At 37.0% G+C, this 17,293-nt stretch overlaps 1 protein-coding gene across 2 annotated transcripts in view; it reads left to right on the top strand.

Moving 5' to 3' along the window:
• Nucleotides 1-17,293, top strand: part of CAB39 (calcium binding protein 39) — a 43,285-nt gene that overhangs the window by 17,803 nt on the left and 8,189 nt on the right. For both annotated transcript variants that reach the window (XM_072866965.1, XM_072866963.1), the window contains 3 exons: nucleotides 4,222-4,378; nucleotides 12,985-13,149; nucleotides 17,042-17,160. In XM_072866965.1, coding sequence (XP_072723066.1) covers nucleotides 4,265-4,378; nucleotides 12,985-13,149; nucleotides 17,042-17,160 — 398 coding nt within the window. In that variant the 5' untranslated portion in view covers nucleotides 4,222-4,264. The remainder of the gene's footprint in view (nucleotides 1-4,221; nucleotides 4,379-12,984; nucleotides 13,150-17,041; nucleotides 17,161-17,293) is intronic.

Genomic DNA, 17,293 nt, shown 5'->3' with positions numbered 1-17,293 from the left:
TTTATTTTTTTTTTTAAAAGAAAACCACACCACCTACAACAAAAAAACTCCTTCTACTGTTAAGTAATCATTTTTTAAACTGTAGCACACATTTCTGTTATATAGGTAGCACATTTTCTGACCCTTCAAATAAAAAAAAGTGAAAAATTACAAGAGAGAGCATACTCCAGGCTAGTGAATCTATTCTTTAGAGAATTAAAATTTATTAAAAGAGAGGGGTTTGTTTATTGTGCTTCTGTATGTGTTCTTGCAGCATTTTTTTGCTGCAAGAGGGCTGTCCTCACAGAGAAATGTTTTTAAGTGTTGTCTGCTTAGTTGAAAAAAGTCTTCTATATGGAACGCATTAGTTTTAAATTGGACATTAATTGATTGTGTGGTCAATGCAGTGAATAAAAAATATAAAGCCTTATACATAAAGCAAACTGTGCATGGATGCATGCTGCATTGACAGAGCTGGAAATTATATACTATCTGAAACAGTGGGACTACTATCTCTTGTTATCACAAAAGCCCAAATGTCCCAGTGTGCCTGAGTGTGTGTCAGTCACTCTGTGTCAGTTGAGCTTAAATCTCTGGGTATTTGGCTGCATGCCATATTGTTGTTTGACGGTCCATTTGGATTTATAACGTCATTTAAGATTTCTATGTGGCTGTGACACCAACGCTTTGAGGACCTTAAATTTTGTTATGTTTGGCATGCTTGAGTATTGGTGAAATAAAATGCCTGCCTAACAAAGCCTGAGTTTTGTTTAATATCGTTCATGGTCTCTTTTAACAAATGAATAAAAGCAGTGAGGTTTCTGGGAAGATAAGATAAAGCAAAGCAGCCCAGCAGAGCACAGAGCTATCCATGTACTTGTTGCAGTTTAACACTTCAAGAGTCCTGTGATCCCTTTCTTGAGCCACAATCAAAATTTTATCATGAATTTGCAAGGCAACCAGGTGCTAGTAATGTGAAACAGTTATCATTTGACATGATGTAAGGTCTGTTCTTATTTACAGAAAATGTCATTTGATGTTGTTTCCTTTTTTCTCGTTTTGCAGATGTGGGTGGTTGCAGTTCTTTCCGATCTCACACAGATGTTGTCATTGTTTATTGTGCACAGAGTGCTGCTTGGGGTAGTTTTGCTGGGCTGAAAAGGGAACAGCCTGTCTATGTTCTCCTTGCTGCATGAAGCACAGCTTGGAGAGACACAGGATTACTCCTGCTTTTTTTTGGCAGGATGTGGCACAGGTTCTTCAGTAACAGAGTTTTGCTTCAAGGTGGTGGGGTCTTCAGTCTTGAGATCCCAGATGAAGTTCCTGGCAGTACCACTGCATTCCTTCCAGTAATAAAATTAAAATAGCAGAAACAATGTGTTTATTCCATTTTGTATAGTCAGTGAAATACCTTGAAGCAAAATGTCACCTTCAGTAATCAAGGATGTGGATTTCCTTCTTACTAGTGCTGGCAGTCTCTCCTGATTTTTCTGGTTGCTTATGAGAAATTCATACAGGAACTTACCTCAATTGGGGAAAAAATGTTTAGTGTAAATATATGCTAGTGAACTGTTATTAATTGATTATTTTCTATTAGATATACCAAGTACATACAACAAAACTTGTGTATGACTTGTGTATGCATGTAGGTGTATCTGATTTATGCAGAACCTGGAAAGTTTAATGAATAAGTCAAAGTGGTAGACTATTTTTAATTTAAAGAAGAAATTGAGCATTATCTGGAGGGAAATAAAGTTTTGCAAACCTAGACATTGGGCACACCATGAGGACAGTTGTTTGTCATTATTCTATATTTCTATATGTTAAATATATTCTCCATGTAGTCTTTTAGTTTAGAAGTATCATAGTTGTGATCCAGAAAATGAGTGTGCAGAGGCATTTTCTTGGTTTGGATTTCTTTTCTTTGTATATTGCTGTAATACCAGATTTTGTGATTCCATATAATATTTTTATTCTCTCAAAGAACTGTTTTGACTCTTACTGGATTATATTCTGTTTTAACACATAATCCACGGAATTAAGACTAGCAACTTTTTGAGCCAGTCCTGCTCTGTTACATGGGCATAGCCATCTTCCAGAATGAATATGCTGAGTAGTTGTTACATACTATTATTATAAGTGATGATATGCAAGCGTGAAAGAATCCAGCTTTGTTTTCAGGGCTCATCTTAATTTGGCAGGAGTAGTAATCAAAGGAAGTGATAAAGGGAACATTTCAAATGTTGCTGTGATGCTCGAGGTATGTCATCTATGTTGTGGGGAAATTGTACTTATTTTCACACCTGTCTTTCTAGAAAAAAAAAGCCTTTGTGAAAATACTGTAATTGTCATTAAACATTGTTTTAAATGCCATTACATTTTCATTAAATAACAATGAGTAGTCATGCTTTTCTTAAAGGTAGGTTTCTGTTCTACTACATGTAACAAAGTTGAGGCATAAAATTCTCTTGTCTATGGAATGACCTGTGGGCACTTTATCTCTTAGAGTACCAGTCCTGTGTTTGTAATTTCAGTGTTACAACCTCTTCTTTGTGCAGTTTATCAATGAGGGATTACTCTAATGAGGCAATTATTATACCACAAAATAAAAGCAACAGAAAGTCCTTGTGGTCTGTTAAAGAATGGAGATGGCCAGTGGAAGGTCTTGTTTCAACTTTCGTGCTGATACTTTTGTCTGAAAGTAATCTGATTAAAAACTACGTACCTTATGCTTTTTATCAGCTGTGTTAGGTCAGTTGCAGGCATGGAACAGTGAAGGTGTGATCTCCGTAGCTGGTTACCTGAAATACCTATTTATGGAAATTTTCTTGGTTAAAGATCTGAGTGCTTCTGTTCTTCACCTTTAAATTGTTGCCTTTGGGCCAGCGCAACTTGTTTGTGTTAAAAATCAAAATAACTCAAAAATAGCATCAAATTGGTGTTTTTCATCCTTGATCAAAACATAATTGAGTAAGATCAGGATTAAGATTTTGGAATTCATGGTGGATGAGCTGGTATTTTAATCAAGGATCAAAGTGCATGGTATTAGATAAGAAACTTTAACATGTACTGGTTATAGTTGACTTGTTACTAACTTCATGGACATTGTATGGATTTAGAAATTACAAACTTCCAGGGTAATATCGCTTCTTTGTAATGACAGTGTAATCTCTGCTCTGTCAGCTTCAGCTGTGTTTTGTGTCTAGCAGAAGTAGCACTGTCAGCATTTTTAATGCAGGATTTCCTGTTCTCTTCTGTCTAGATTAGAGTTCTAGAAGTATGCTTTATGGAGTTCACTTATAAGAAGTTTTTATTATTGTTTAAATGGGGATGTATGTGTTTAGTAACAAAAGCTTTTGTATACTCATTTGTACTAGTAATACTTTGCTATTTTGTACGCAGAAGTGAATATATATATGTATGTGTGTAAAAGCAAATATATGTAAATATACAGAGGAATTAATGTATTTGGACTCGAGCACCAAATATTTTTAGGGACGGAAAATTGCTTCCATAAGAGAAGTTTTATCTTTTTGAAAAAGATACATATCAGGTGTTTGGTTTTAATGTTTTCAAGTGCCTTATTTATGTCCCTGTTATTGGTGACAAATTTTGTTTCCCATAAAATGAGTGGGAGTGAGACTGTATTTCAGTATGAAGTTGCAGTAATGTTGATACAAAAAAGCCAGGACATATCAAGTGTTTTGACATAGGAATAAGCTGCTGTCTGTAGCCTTGTCTGCATCATGCTCGTAGTTCCCGCACTAAGGCACAGGCTCTGCGGTCTACTTTGCATTTTTTAATGGAATGAATATGGGTAAAAGCATGTACCTGGACAGTCATTGCACAGCCACTGAGACATGATGACTTGTGTGTCAGAGACCTAATATAAGAAGGCATTTTGCTTGACAGCATTAATTGGAATAATTTATCCTTGTTAGTCTTGCCCATATGTGGCATTTGTACAGTATGTGGCTTTGGATATAATTAATGTACTCTTTAATCTGTTCCTGTATCATAAGATCATAATCTTAATGTGAGTTCTTAGATTCTGTATCTTGTGTTTTAAAAGAATTAGAAACACAAGCATTTAAGTTTGTCATGGCAAGCTCTAGTTCAGCTATCAAGGATGGTTATTACAAATATGAATACCTTTGCTACTCTCTCTTGATCTTCATCTGTGTTGTTATACTGACCCCATGTTTCCATTTTTAACATGCTGCTTTTCTCCTCCTTTTCCAGGTGAAGCAGGAGCTGTAGAAGGAAGACCTTGTGGCTCGCAATCATGCCATTCCCTTTTGGCAAGTCCCACAAGTCTCCTGCAGACATAGTGAAGAACCTGAAGGAAAGTATGGCAGTTCTAGAAAAGCAAGATATCTCTGACAAAAAGGCAGAAAAGGTACAGTTGAGACTTTCCAATTGCTAAACAGTAATTGAGGGGAGGGGAAGGGGGGGGGAGATATTTACAGCTGTTGAAACTGAATCAATTGGGAATTATTTTTGGGTTTCATACTCTGATAAAGGGTAAGTTGTTATGTACCTTTGAACAGGTGTGTTTCATGTTGGTTGGCTTTGCATTTTTATGCCACTGGCAGCTGGTATGATACTTAAAATAATTTGGTTTGGAACTGTAGGATGTTGCATCCTTTAATAAGGAGCTCGCAGCCATACAGTGTTCTGGTGGTTGTGTCCACCATAGTGGCTTTGCTGCTGTACAGTAGTTCTGTCTGTGCTTGTCTATGCAAATGTTCACAGAGCAGAGAGTCTCTGTTACTGAAACCGAGGAACTTTGTGTCTCCATGGATGTCAGTAGAGGATATACTTTTACCTTTCCTTGTCTTTTCTTCAGCTCACAGGAAGATGTGGTGAAAAGTTCCTGTGCTGGTGCAGTTTCCTTTAGATAGGATGGTTTGCTACTTCAGGATCTGTACCTGTCGACAGTCATTCACTTCTCAACCGGTAGTTCAGCCCATGTGCAGCTGCATCCCAGCTAGTGACTCGTATGGCAGGGGTATTTACTGTTTAGATGAAGTTTTTCCTGAAACTCAGCACAAGGGCATAGATTTCAATACTTCCAAAAAAAAGCCCAAAACCAAACCAAAAAACCAAGCAGACAAAACATCTCCCTCTCCAATCCACCAGCTTTTGAAGCAGGCTATGATACCCTCTTTGGATCCTCTCCCAGCATTATTTAACTGTTCTGTGCCATTCTTGGCATCCTTAGAGAGTCACATGTAGGAGCTAATCACAGTCTTTTTGATGTTCACCAGTATTTTTAAGCAGAGTGTGTCCAGCTTCTCCACATCCAGTTTCACCTAGATTTGGCATTACTACTTTAAGTGGAGGAGAATCTGGGTCTTAACTAAATTGCCATCTTTATCCTGATACTCTAAAATCAGCATCTTCTACCCTGATGCCAGCACGTGGTATGTTCCAGGTCTCTTGCAGTGTACTATAGTATTTTTCCCTGATGCTTTTTGTCTCTTGCTGGAGAGAAAAATGTTATGGCCTGTTATGCAGGCCTGTGTGGAGGCTGGGAGGATTTTAATTTGATGCTGCTTTTCTTCTTTCTCTAATAAAGACATCTGGAGAGGAGGGGTAGGCGCATTCTGAAGAGTCTGTGATGAGACATGGCACTGCCTCCTTCATCTCAGCCTCATTATTAATTCCTGGAGCTGTGGCTTGATCTTAAAATCTGTGCTCTTTTGTGTAATCTTTTTCTTTTTGCTTAGACCTCTAATGGGGAACAGACCAGCTTCATTCCATTGTGCATAGCTGTGCACTGTATCACATGCCTGTGTTCTTGATGCTGTAGCTGAAGATTATTATGTACCATTTGCTTCTTGCTGGCCTTTAATCCCATACCTCCATCTTCTTTAAAGACCTTGTTTATGTGAGTCTGCTGCTTTGACAAGAAATAATATGCTAAGCCTGTAGAGTTGTTTCTCCTGTGTCATACAGAAAGCAACACATTCTACTTGAAGGAGAAAGAAGGCAACCCATGTTCACTAGGTTAAACGTGAGGAGGGTTAAATACTGACATTCACAAGACTGAGCTGGGTATGGTAGTACTGGCTTCTGTCATCCTCGTTATTCACAAAGGAGACCAGTTGATGAATCTGAACATTCACAACAGCAGTGTCCACATCTCCATACAGAGATTCTTCAGGAAATAGTTGTTTCATTGGCAAGCCAAGACTTCCATGAAGGTGACTGTGGTTGTGACAGTTTTTCTCAGATTCTCAGATTGTTGGCTGGTTTGATAGAGGAAGTTCTTCGATATCTTACTGACCAGTCATCACATCTTTGAGGGTACAGCTCTGATTAAACACCCTGAATTTGTGCCCTCTTCCTATCCAGTCTATAGAAATGACTGGAGTAACTTCAGAGTTAACTTCTCAGACCCTTGCTGTTTTTTATCTCAATATTTAGGCATCATTTTATCTTTCACTACCCCTTTTATTATTATGATCCTTTCTGCAATGTAACTTTTCAGCCTCCTTTGGAGAAGAATTCTCTGCTGATGAAAGGGTGAGTTCTGTGGCTAGTAGTGGAACAGAAATAGAAAAACTCACTGCACATAAAGCACAAAAATTATTACCCTTTAGGAAGAAGGGAGAAGAATGCCAGAGTTTTTCTTTTTTTATAACTCCATTTTATTAGTGGTTAGACTTGTATAAAATACGGTGTCTCTCTCTCTCTCTTTCTTGGTAATTTCTGCTTTGTTGTTGCTGTTTCATCCAAGGGTGTGCTTCTGTAGCCTGTCAAATAACAACAGTGAACTTTCAAGGCTAAGCAGCATGGTACATATTCAGTGTTGATTACTGATTGTGGTAAAGACTGCCTTTTGGGTGCAGAGAATACTTACTTTTCCTACACTACTTTGTTTCTTAAAATTAAGTACACAGTTGCATATTTTCTTGACTCTTGAACATACGGAATTTGAAATGTGTATGTAGATTAGACTAAAAAAATTTCAGCACATGTTGAAGTGAACTGAACGTTTCAAAATTTAATCGTTGTTTTAAATATTTCTTCCACAAAATGAAATCAGTTCTAAATGCCCTTTTGTTTTATACCTTATGGCTGGCTGAGGTTCCAAAGACAAACTAGTATTTTTCTACTGCAGTACCACAGTGTTTTTAATATGTAGTTCACTGTAGTTCCTACCATGCAGTAGCACCACAATGCTGTTATGAAAATATTTAGTTTGCTACTATGTAGAGGATGCTCTTTGACAGTTTACTGACACACTTGGAAATACAGATTTGTAAGAAAATTAGACAAATAATTTTCCCTAGAAATTAAAAGTGTAATTAATTATGTTTGAACAGAATACCTCAGTTTTTTTCAGTGCTTAGACTGAAATTTAAAACTTTTAATGTTTTCCGAGAGGAAGAGAAAACAAAATAAGAAAGATAGATTTTTAAAGCTTGGACAGTGTGTGTTCCTGTGCGTTCTTTACAATCAAAATGGAAGAGATTCTTCAAAGCAAAAGATGTAAAACAATGGTAGTGATCATGATGCATCTTGTTCAATTATGAAACATTCTGCCCTGTAATACTGGAAAATTTGTTTTATAAATAAAAATCTGAAATTCAAAAAGTGAATTCTAGTTGCATGTTAATCTACCTTTTTTGAGCTCTGTGAATACTGGAGAAAAATTAACCAGGTAATTTTCCAGGTCATTTTGAAATGATCTTTAAGTTTGTGGTACCTGCTTAGGAACTGAGATCTGAAGTGGCTGTAAAAGCTGGGCTGTGTCTCGCTGCTGACAGTCTGCCTCGTGTACCGTGACTCCGGCTGCTTGTTGGCTGCAGTCTTGTGCTTAGGATAGAGGTGATAGCTTGCTGTCTGTTAGTATTTTGGAAGGGAAACTTGAAATAACAAGTGCTTCATAACTGAAAACGTGTTTATCACATACGCTGTTACTTTTCCATTACTTGTGTTTTTTCAGAAAGGGGGGGGGCTCTAAAGGGAAGGGGAAGGAAAACTTTCATATAAACAGGACCTACCCTTGATCTAGCCCATTAGTTAGTCTTTTATTTGCATCTCTTCCTCCTCTTTGGCTGACATCAGCATTTATTTTTATACTACCAGTTCACTTGGTTTGTGGCACACGTTCACTGTCGTGAAGGTAAATATTTACTCATGTAATAAACTTGTTCTTCCCTACCCTTGGGTTAACCCTTCCCTACCTTGGGTTAACCTGCTCGGAACAGCTCTGGTTTTGGCTTTCGGATAATTGTTTCAGCCACGTTGTTAACCCGTGTGGGTTGACTATTCCAGGCATGGTCGGTCTCTCTTCTTTAAGTTACCAGTTCTATGAAATGGACAGTATACTATATGTATGGGACAATGCAATATGTTATTTGGCTTCAGCTTTCCGACTGTAATATTACATCATGTTGCAATAAGCATAGATTGGATGTCATTCAGTGAGTTAATGGTGTCATTTACAAAGCAGTAAAATTTTAAATTTGTTATGCACATGTGTACAATTAATTTGTGGTTGAAAGAAGGCTAAAGGTTAAGTAATCTGCCTTGCCTACTGCATGGGGTTGTTACTCAAAGAGTAAAGATGAGGCTGCTTCTGGACATAATGGGTGAGAAGACGTGCTTCTATTCTAATTGAACTTAGCTCTTTAATCATAGAATCATAGAACACCAGGTTGGAAGTGACCTCAAGGATCATCTGGTCCAACCTTTCTTGGCAAAAGCACGGTCTAGACAAGATGGCCCAGCACCCTGTCCAGCTGAATCTTAGAAGTGTCCAATGTTGGGGAATCCACCACTTCCTTGGGGAGATTATTCCAATAGCTGATTGTTCTCATTGTGAAAAATTTTCCTCTTGTGTCCAATGGAATATCCCCAGGATTAACTTGTACTCACTACCCCTTGTCTTTTCCATGTGACTCCTTGTAAAAAGGGAGTCTCCATCTTCTTTGTAGCCACCCTTTAAATACTGGAACATGGTGATAAGGTCTCCCCTAAGCCTTCTTTTCTCAAGGCTGAACAAACCCAGTTCTCTCAGCCTTTCCTTTAATGCTATCTTCATGGTAGATGTCTGCTGAAAAATAATGTAATCATTTTTGGCCTTTAAAATAAACTAGTGGCATTGATGTAGATAATAATGTATTTACAGAATTGCATGTTTTCGTAAGCGTTTTGAAATCCAATCAATTTAGATAGAATTATTAAAATGGTGTTTGTTACTTATGATAGATACTGCTCTGGACCAGTAAAAATACTCACCAAGTACAGGCTCAAAACTATAGCTAGTGTACCTTTTTGATGGATGTTTTCATTAATAGTGCAATTTATGTAGTTGCATTATTGATGTGGATAGAACCCCTAGCCATAGACCCAGAGCCTGCTGAGCTCACCTGCAACACCTAAGGACTGGTCATGTGTTCTTTATTTTTTTCTGCTGTTTCTCTAAGTAAAGGCAAGTGTTGCTTCATAAAACTCAAATACTCCAGCTGTACAAATCTATATGTAGTAAGTGGTATTTGAACTGCTTAGCATTTAAGGAAACAGTAAGTTTTGGGAATATCTCTGAAATACCCTGGAGACTGGAATAAACCATAATGGTTCATAGCTATAAAGACATGCAACTGATTCTGGTGTGACAATCATACATGTGACTTCATGGTGTCTAATTTTATTTTTAAATAATACCTTCTTGTCCCTGATAAAAATAGAGAAACAAGTACTTCGTTTATTTTCCTTACTTTACATTTATAGTCTGATTTGTCCTTAAATGTTATTGATTGTTTGGTACCACTGAATTTCGAATGTGACTTGTCACAGAGTTTTTCTCTCAAACTCAGGTTGCTCCATGGTTGTTTCTTCTCACTACTGAGAAAAAAAATATATAAAAAATAAAGATACACACACATATATATATATATATATAAATAACATTTTATATATAATATTTATATATAGACTCTATGTAGATTATATATTATAATATATACCATACATATTCTGTGTATATATTCTGTATATATAAAATATACCCTGCTTATATATTATATTAGAATATATATTTTTTTATATCTATGGTGTCTGATTGTTAATTCCACTTTCCCTTTGATCATGGGTTGTTGGATGAACTTTGTGTTGTTGTGCATTTTGATTTTGCTCTAGAGATTTTTTTTTTTCTGTTAGAAGACAGCACATTAGGCAATTATTTAGATCTTAGTATCTTAGGAAATCTTGCAAGTAATGCTAGCTAGCCTTCTTTTGTCTTTTTAGAATTTTTTTTACTAGTTTTTCACTTAGCTTTTAACATTGATATTTAATGTAGCATTATGTTTTCAGGTGTAAATTCCATTCTGCATCTGAAATGGCAAAAATAGCTCTGCACATCATGTATTAGAGTTCATGGAATATAGAAGAGTAGAGACATTCTAGAACAAATTTGTAAGAATCTATTTCTAGTCCTTTTGATGTTGAGTTTTAGAGTAGAAGAGGAGGGAATACAGAAATGTCGTATTTTATGGAAGCGTAGTGCATCAAAAGACCTTGGTTGTTGATATAATACTTTCAGGAAACCTCATAGTTCTGTATTTGTAGTATGTATCCAGAAATGATAGTTTGTCCTAAGTTGAAGTGCTACAAGCAAGTCTCTTTTCATGATGAAGGTGGTCAGACATTGGTACAGGTTGCCTAGAGAGGTTATGGAGTGTCCATCCATGGAGCTGTTCAGAGCATGGCTGGCCACCAGCCTGATCAACCTGACAGGACTTTGAGGTTGGCCCTGCCTTGAGCAGGTGGTTCAACCCTGCTGACCTCCTGATGACCTTCCAGCCAAAGCTGTTCTGTGTTTCTGTGTCACTAACCATTACTTCCTGCTAAAGCTGCATGTCATTCCAAGTTCAAGTGAAGCACATTCAGGTGGTCTTGACAGTTGTGAAGAGCATGGGAAGTAAATGGTGTTTATGGTCCTGGTGTTTCTTCTTGAAGTTACTGAGTTGTATATTCACGTTAGGCCAGAAGGAGCTTGCTTTTTTTTTTTTTTTTTTTAAAAAAAAGGCACTCGGTGTTGGAAACACATTTTTTTCTGTCTGGTTTGTAAGCATTTCCATTACTAGCCTCTTTCTTGGGGTGGTGGTGAGGGAGAGCCTTCAAGTGTGATTATGAAAGTTTTGGGGGGGTTGTTCTATCTTCTTGGGTTTTGGCATGAAAAATTCTCCACTGGCATTCTTAATTGCAAGCATGCCCTCAATATTGCCACTGTCTTACTTAAAATAGGTAGCTACTTGAACCTCTGCCTTTCTTCCTCTTTCATCTCGCTTTCTAAATTAGTGTGCAGGGACAAACTGCAATAGAATTTTTATTGCTACTTCCTCTTTTCTTGGTAGCCATGCTTGAAAGACATCTCTTCATATCTCCACACTTGACACATGTTCCTGGTCTTTTCCTAGTAAAGAGATGTTTCTTCTGAATTCTAAAGAAATAGAACAGTTGTGTGGCGTAATACTATTACAATATGGTGAGCTGGCTTTCTCGTTTTACGTCTTCAGGAGTTGTCATGAATCTAAGCAGTCATATCGAGCACCTGCTTCTTGCTGTCTTACTAACAGTGCACAGAAAATCCTTTGGAATTTCGATTAAGGAGGAGACAACTGAGACTAGGAACTGCAATTAGCAAGAAAAGGGAGGCAGTGGGGAGTGGGAAGTCGTGGAGGAGCTAAAAATGATATGGAGCCTCCTTAAAGGTCACAGAATCCTTACTTGCATACCTAGCGAAGCTGGAATGGCTTCGGCCTGAATAGCGCTTGGGTCATGCTGATCTTAAGCCTCTCTAGATATAACACACAAATGAGAAATTTTTTACATACCCATTATAAGACAGGCAGTGTCCAGAAAGTGATAATTTTTTTCACTTCATTAATTATCCATGTGCTACCAATCATAAATACTTTACATTAAAGTGTATGCATACCTTGTTGGCAGGTTCATCTAATTACTAAAAATTAGTGCACTTTCAAACCATTCATACCTTTTAGGCACGTGAAGAACTAATACAATATAATTAAACCAGCTATTTATGATGACCATTTTCAGTGTATTGCCCCCGAGCTACGTAAATGTATATATTGAAAGGAGTAGTTCTTCTCTTTTCTCCAAGATAACTGTGTTTTAAGATTCAGAAGTGGGTGTTTAGAAGTGTTCTTGTTGATTTTTTTTTTTATTTTTTATTTTTTTTTAGTTTTACTCAGGAGAGAACTCTTTTTCCACTGCTAAATGTTGCTCCAGCCATTCACAACAACTTAGGAATTCCTTACGCTGGCTTCCTAAGTGAGAGGTCAGACCTGTCTGTCTTCTGTAAGATGAACTTCAAATGGGAAGCATCTTAGACTTTTAATTGTCTCCTGTATTCCTGTGTTCTTTTGAGTGCACCTCTTTCTGGGTCTGTTTTCCCGTCTGTTCTTGTATACTGAGATAACGTGAAAATTAAAGGAGGTTCTCTTCGAGGTTTTGTTAGTTGGAAAGGAAAAATTTCATCCCCACTGGCTGGAATGGGAGCCTAGTTTTTGACAAAACCTGATGAGTGCAAAATCTGTAGGAGAGATACATTTGGTCTCTCTGAGCAGTTCACTAGAGACAGGCATGTGTCTCCGTGTCATGTTTTCCAATCTGATCCTGCGTACCTCTGTTTTACGGAATGGAAATTTTGTTAGATTCTTTTCATCCCATTGCTCCTCTTTAGGGGATTTTTGAATGGGAAGTTTAAAGGCAGTAAAAAGGAAGAGACTTTTACTTTTGGTAACTTGTCAAATAAATTGCGTGTCTTGCCTCTGCTTTTTTTTTTTTTTTAATACAACAGACTTATTTGCAGAAAGATTATCTATTGTTTTTTTTACAAGTTGTCATTTCCTGATTCCCCCCTTCCTTTAATGGAAGTTTGCAGATTATAAGAATAATAGAGTGTACAGTTACAAAGACAAATGACATTGTGCTCTAACTGTATTCTTTTCCCATTTTCTTTAGGCCACTGAGGAGGTCTCAAAAAACCTTGTTGCCATGAAAGAAATCTTGTATGGCACAAATGAAAAAGAACCACAGACAGAAGCTGTGGCACAGCTTGCTCAAGAGCTATATAACAGTGGTCTTCTTAGTACCCTAGTAGCAGACTTGCAGCTAATTGATTTTGAGGTAAGAAAAGAAGTTTGACATTTCTTATATTGTGTATGTTAAAATAAACACATCTGAATTCCTGATACTTTAATTGGTTAAGACATCTTTTGATCTTCAGCTTTTTTTCTGGCTGGGACGAAACCATTAGGTAGAGAACTTGTTGTTTCAAGCTACCAAGAAAATTAAGCAAATACAGAATATGAAATCTGTGAATTTAGGCACATAAACCACACAAAATAGAAGTAGATAAATCTCTAATCCTGATGATACAGTTCTGTTAAAATTATGGAATAGTTCTTAATTGTTGTATACACAGAAGGGTTAATCTCTTAGTAAGTAATACCATAGTGAACACAAGCTGTAATACTACAAGGCATGTCTATATTCTCATCTCATTAAATTAAATTACTCAGAGAATTATCGTAGCATTTATGAAGAATTTTAAATATTTAAGGTAAAGCTGGTAGTTTTAATAACAGTCCAGTATTTCACTCTCTCTTTAGAAACAAGTGATGCAACCTTTTTTCTGTTTTCCTCGTCTCTTTTCTCTTTATTAAAAAACCAACAAACCCAAGTTTTTATTGATTACTTCAAAATAGCAATACTTATTTGTATTCAAATGCATCTCTATACAAACCTCTATCTGGCATTTGTCACCCACATCACATGGAATAATTTAGCTTCCCAGTGCTATAGTGAAAAATCACCCTATTTTAGTTATAAGAAATTGCAGTACAATTGGATTTTCCTGTTTTCCCTGAGGTCCTGCAAGAAGTGTGTGGTTGTATAGGAAAGCAGCCAGAACCCATGTATCTCACTCCACAGCCTTGACCATAAAGACCATCCCACTTAAGGTTGCTTAAGAATGGTATTGTTCATAAACAAGTTGTTCATGATGCAACCACAACAATTTAAGGTCCTATTGTAGTATGACATTCAAAAAACAATAGCTTTCTTCCCTGTTCTTTCTTCTCTCCCCTCCACCCTACCATAACGCCCTCTGATTTGTGTTTAATTGTAATACGGCGGTATTTTTTCCCTACCCAAACACCTGTTTATACGAAACATAAAACATTCAAGTTGTTAAATAAGCAAGGAGACCTGGGAAAGCTGAGAGGGAATGCTGAAATGTGATGACCTTTAATTGCTGAAGAAAGGAAATAATGAAACGTCATCTGGATTCTGCTGACCTCTAGATTCTTATCAGCTTGGTGTTTACTCAGCCCGGTTATTAGCAAAGGAAACCTTCATTATCTCCTGGTAATGAAGAATGATGATAATTTGTACAGGCTTGCTCTCATTAAGAAGAACTATTCATTTTATTCTAAGGGGACTTGGAAAGATTGCGAGCAGTTTCCTGCTTGTGGACTTTCTGCTGCTTTGTTACACGAGGATATGACAGTTTGCCCTTGAGAGAGTCATTCATGCTGCTTTCTAGGCTGGACCACGTCTGCTTTTTAAGGATAGGATCTGGCAGACTGTCCAGCTATTGTTGTTACCTAGAATTAATGTCAACGCACCTGTGCTCCAAACATACACTAGCTTCCCAGCTGCTACAGAGTCAATCAGATGTTGGCTTTGATATCCTGAATCTCTGTGATTGAGGGTTTACTGCATTGGAAAGGATTTCTCTGTTACCGATGGAGATACAAACTTGGTTTCCTGCTGGTTCTTAAACTTCAAGAGTAGGTCTAGCGTTTATTCCTTCTGGTGCCTCACCACAGCTTGAGGTCATTCAATGATGAAGTAAATGTCTTTTTTTTTTTTTTTTTTTTTGTCAAGAACGTCACTCTTGTTCCTGAAGAAGGTTTCCTTCAGGAATAGGCAACTAATTAGTAGACAGGGACTGTTCACTCTGACTCTTTAACTGTCTCAATTGTATTTGAATCTGACTAGTATGGTAAAAAAACCCCAGAAAAATAACAAAGTAAAAACCAGAAAAGTAACAAATTTAATGTTTTAATTAAGACACTGTCTGACTGTCCAGACCTTGCTGTATGTGAAGGCCTGTTTAAAATTATATCCTTATCTGGAAGCTTTCTTTCCAAGTAAAGCAGTCAACACAACCATCTACTTACCAGTCTTATAAACTTACCAGTTATCTCCCTGCTGATTTGTGCTAGTGTGTCTGTAAGAGAGATGGTATCCCTTGTGGAACTGGTTTTTTTTGTTCTTATTTTTTTAAATGAAGAAAAAACCCCAAGAAACAAAAACGCCTTTTGCATAAGGGAGCCTGAATCCTTCTGCTCGGAAGACAATACTTGCACAGTCTCCCTCTCACCTCTCATAGTCGTGACTATTGGCACAGGGTTCAGTGTCTGTTTGCCCTTGTTAGGCCATGAGATCACTTAGTAAGGCATCCTTTTAACAATAACTAGCTTTGGTATTACTGTGTACCACTATCAGTTCAATTATGTACATAATAAGGAAATGCTGTTCTTGCTGATGAATCCAAAGCAAATTCTGAGATCCAGCACAAAATTGGCAATGTTAGTGAATGAGAGTTGATGACTATATTATGTGGAGTTTGAGTAAAGCAATTTCTGGAAACACTGCTCTACTCATTTCAGAACAAAGAGTTGTGGTGTGGCTTTGGGCTGGCTTTCAATGGAATTGTAATTGAGAAAACAAGCGTTTACAAACAAACTCTTATATCCTGAAAACAACACTCTAACAAAATTGTCCATGGTAATTCACAAACATGCCATTTGTAAAACTACAGTCCTCCTACATTTTTATAAACGTTCGGGTTTTTTTTTCTTATGCGATCTTAATGTTGATTAGAAACTGAAATAATTTTGAATAATTGCTGTTGTTCTTAAAATTCTTGCTAATTAAATATGTCTTGCATTTTACGCAGAAGCTTGTTGATGTTACTCAGAGCATTTATAGTACAGCTAGAGATTGTCAAGAAACATCATCTACGTCTGTTTTTTGTGTATAACGTTCAGGGAACCTTCAGGTGGAGTTGCTTAACAGGCCTTTATTTGCAAGTCCAGGCTTAGTACAAGTTTGCCTAGGCTTTTTCTGGAGTAGATCTGATAACACAGTTCTAAAGTTGTCTTTATGGCAATCCAAAATGGAAAGTTAATTGCAGAAATCTGGCTTTTAAATGGTGCATGTGAATGACAGTGAAAAGTGCTTATATTTATAATCAGCTTTTTGTTAGATGTCCATACCAATTTGTCATCTTTAGCTATGGTCTAACAGAATAAGTAAATAGGAGATGTGTATATGTTCAACAAAGAGAACATTCCCATCTCCTTTTATACTGTCTGGGGCTATCCTTGTGCATTTTCTTGTGTATAATTTGTGCTGAATTCCAGCATCCTGGTCTTATTTATACTTCTTTTGTCCATTGAAAAATGTGAGACTTGCATTTTAGGTCAGTGGGTGATTTTTCTTCATAGTTTTTATTTATTTATTTAACTTCCATAAGTTACTGGTTTAAGTTGGGCGTTAACACCGCAGGCAGAAATGCTCTGCACGCTCTTAATGGTGGTGTTACGTATTCCTAGGCAAGAGGAGAGAATAATGGAGTATTGAAGAAACACGCTTTCAGGCAAGAGCACAGTTAAAAACTGGTATGTTATTAGCAAAAACAAGTATAAAACAAGCCCAGGAGATTAATGCTACATAGAAGTATCTGATAAAACATCAACTGGCTTTACTTCTTAATATAAATTACCCGTGATCTGGCTGCAACATGATGTAATGTTTTGAGTGCTTTGGCATATTTGAAATGGGTATAAAGAAACAGAATATTTGATCTGTTTTAAGATCAGAGTACAGAGGCTGACTGAACTGCAGAACTCACATGGTATGAATGCATGAGATGATGATAATGTTTAATTGTTACTTGCCTAGTGGACTTGAATATTATGTGTCTAACTGCTAATGTTTTTGCCAGGGCAAAAAGGATGTTGCGCAGATTTTCAACAACATTCTCAGAAGGCAAATTGGTACAAGAACTCCCACAGTTGAATACATCTGCACTCAACAGAATATATTGTTCATGCTATTAAAAGGGTATGTACACTGTGAAGCATAAATAGGCTTTTACATGAAGTAAGGAGTTTTTAAGTTCATGGATAAGCAGTGAGTTCTGAAATGTTTTTTCTTCCTTTGCAGTGTGCTTGATTTTTTTTTTTTTGTCTTGGGG

Source organism: Ciconia boyciana, chromosome 7 (genome assembly GCF_034638445.1).
Source record: "Ciconia boyciana chromosome 7, ASM3463844v1, whole genome shotgun sequence".
Lineage (NCBI taxonomy): Eukaryota > Metazoa > Chordata > Aves > Ciconiiformes > Ciconiidae > Ciconia > Ciconia boyciana.
The sequence above is the reverse complement of the archived record's forward strand: the minus strand, read 5'-3'. Positions and strand labels throughout refer to the sequence as shown.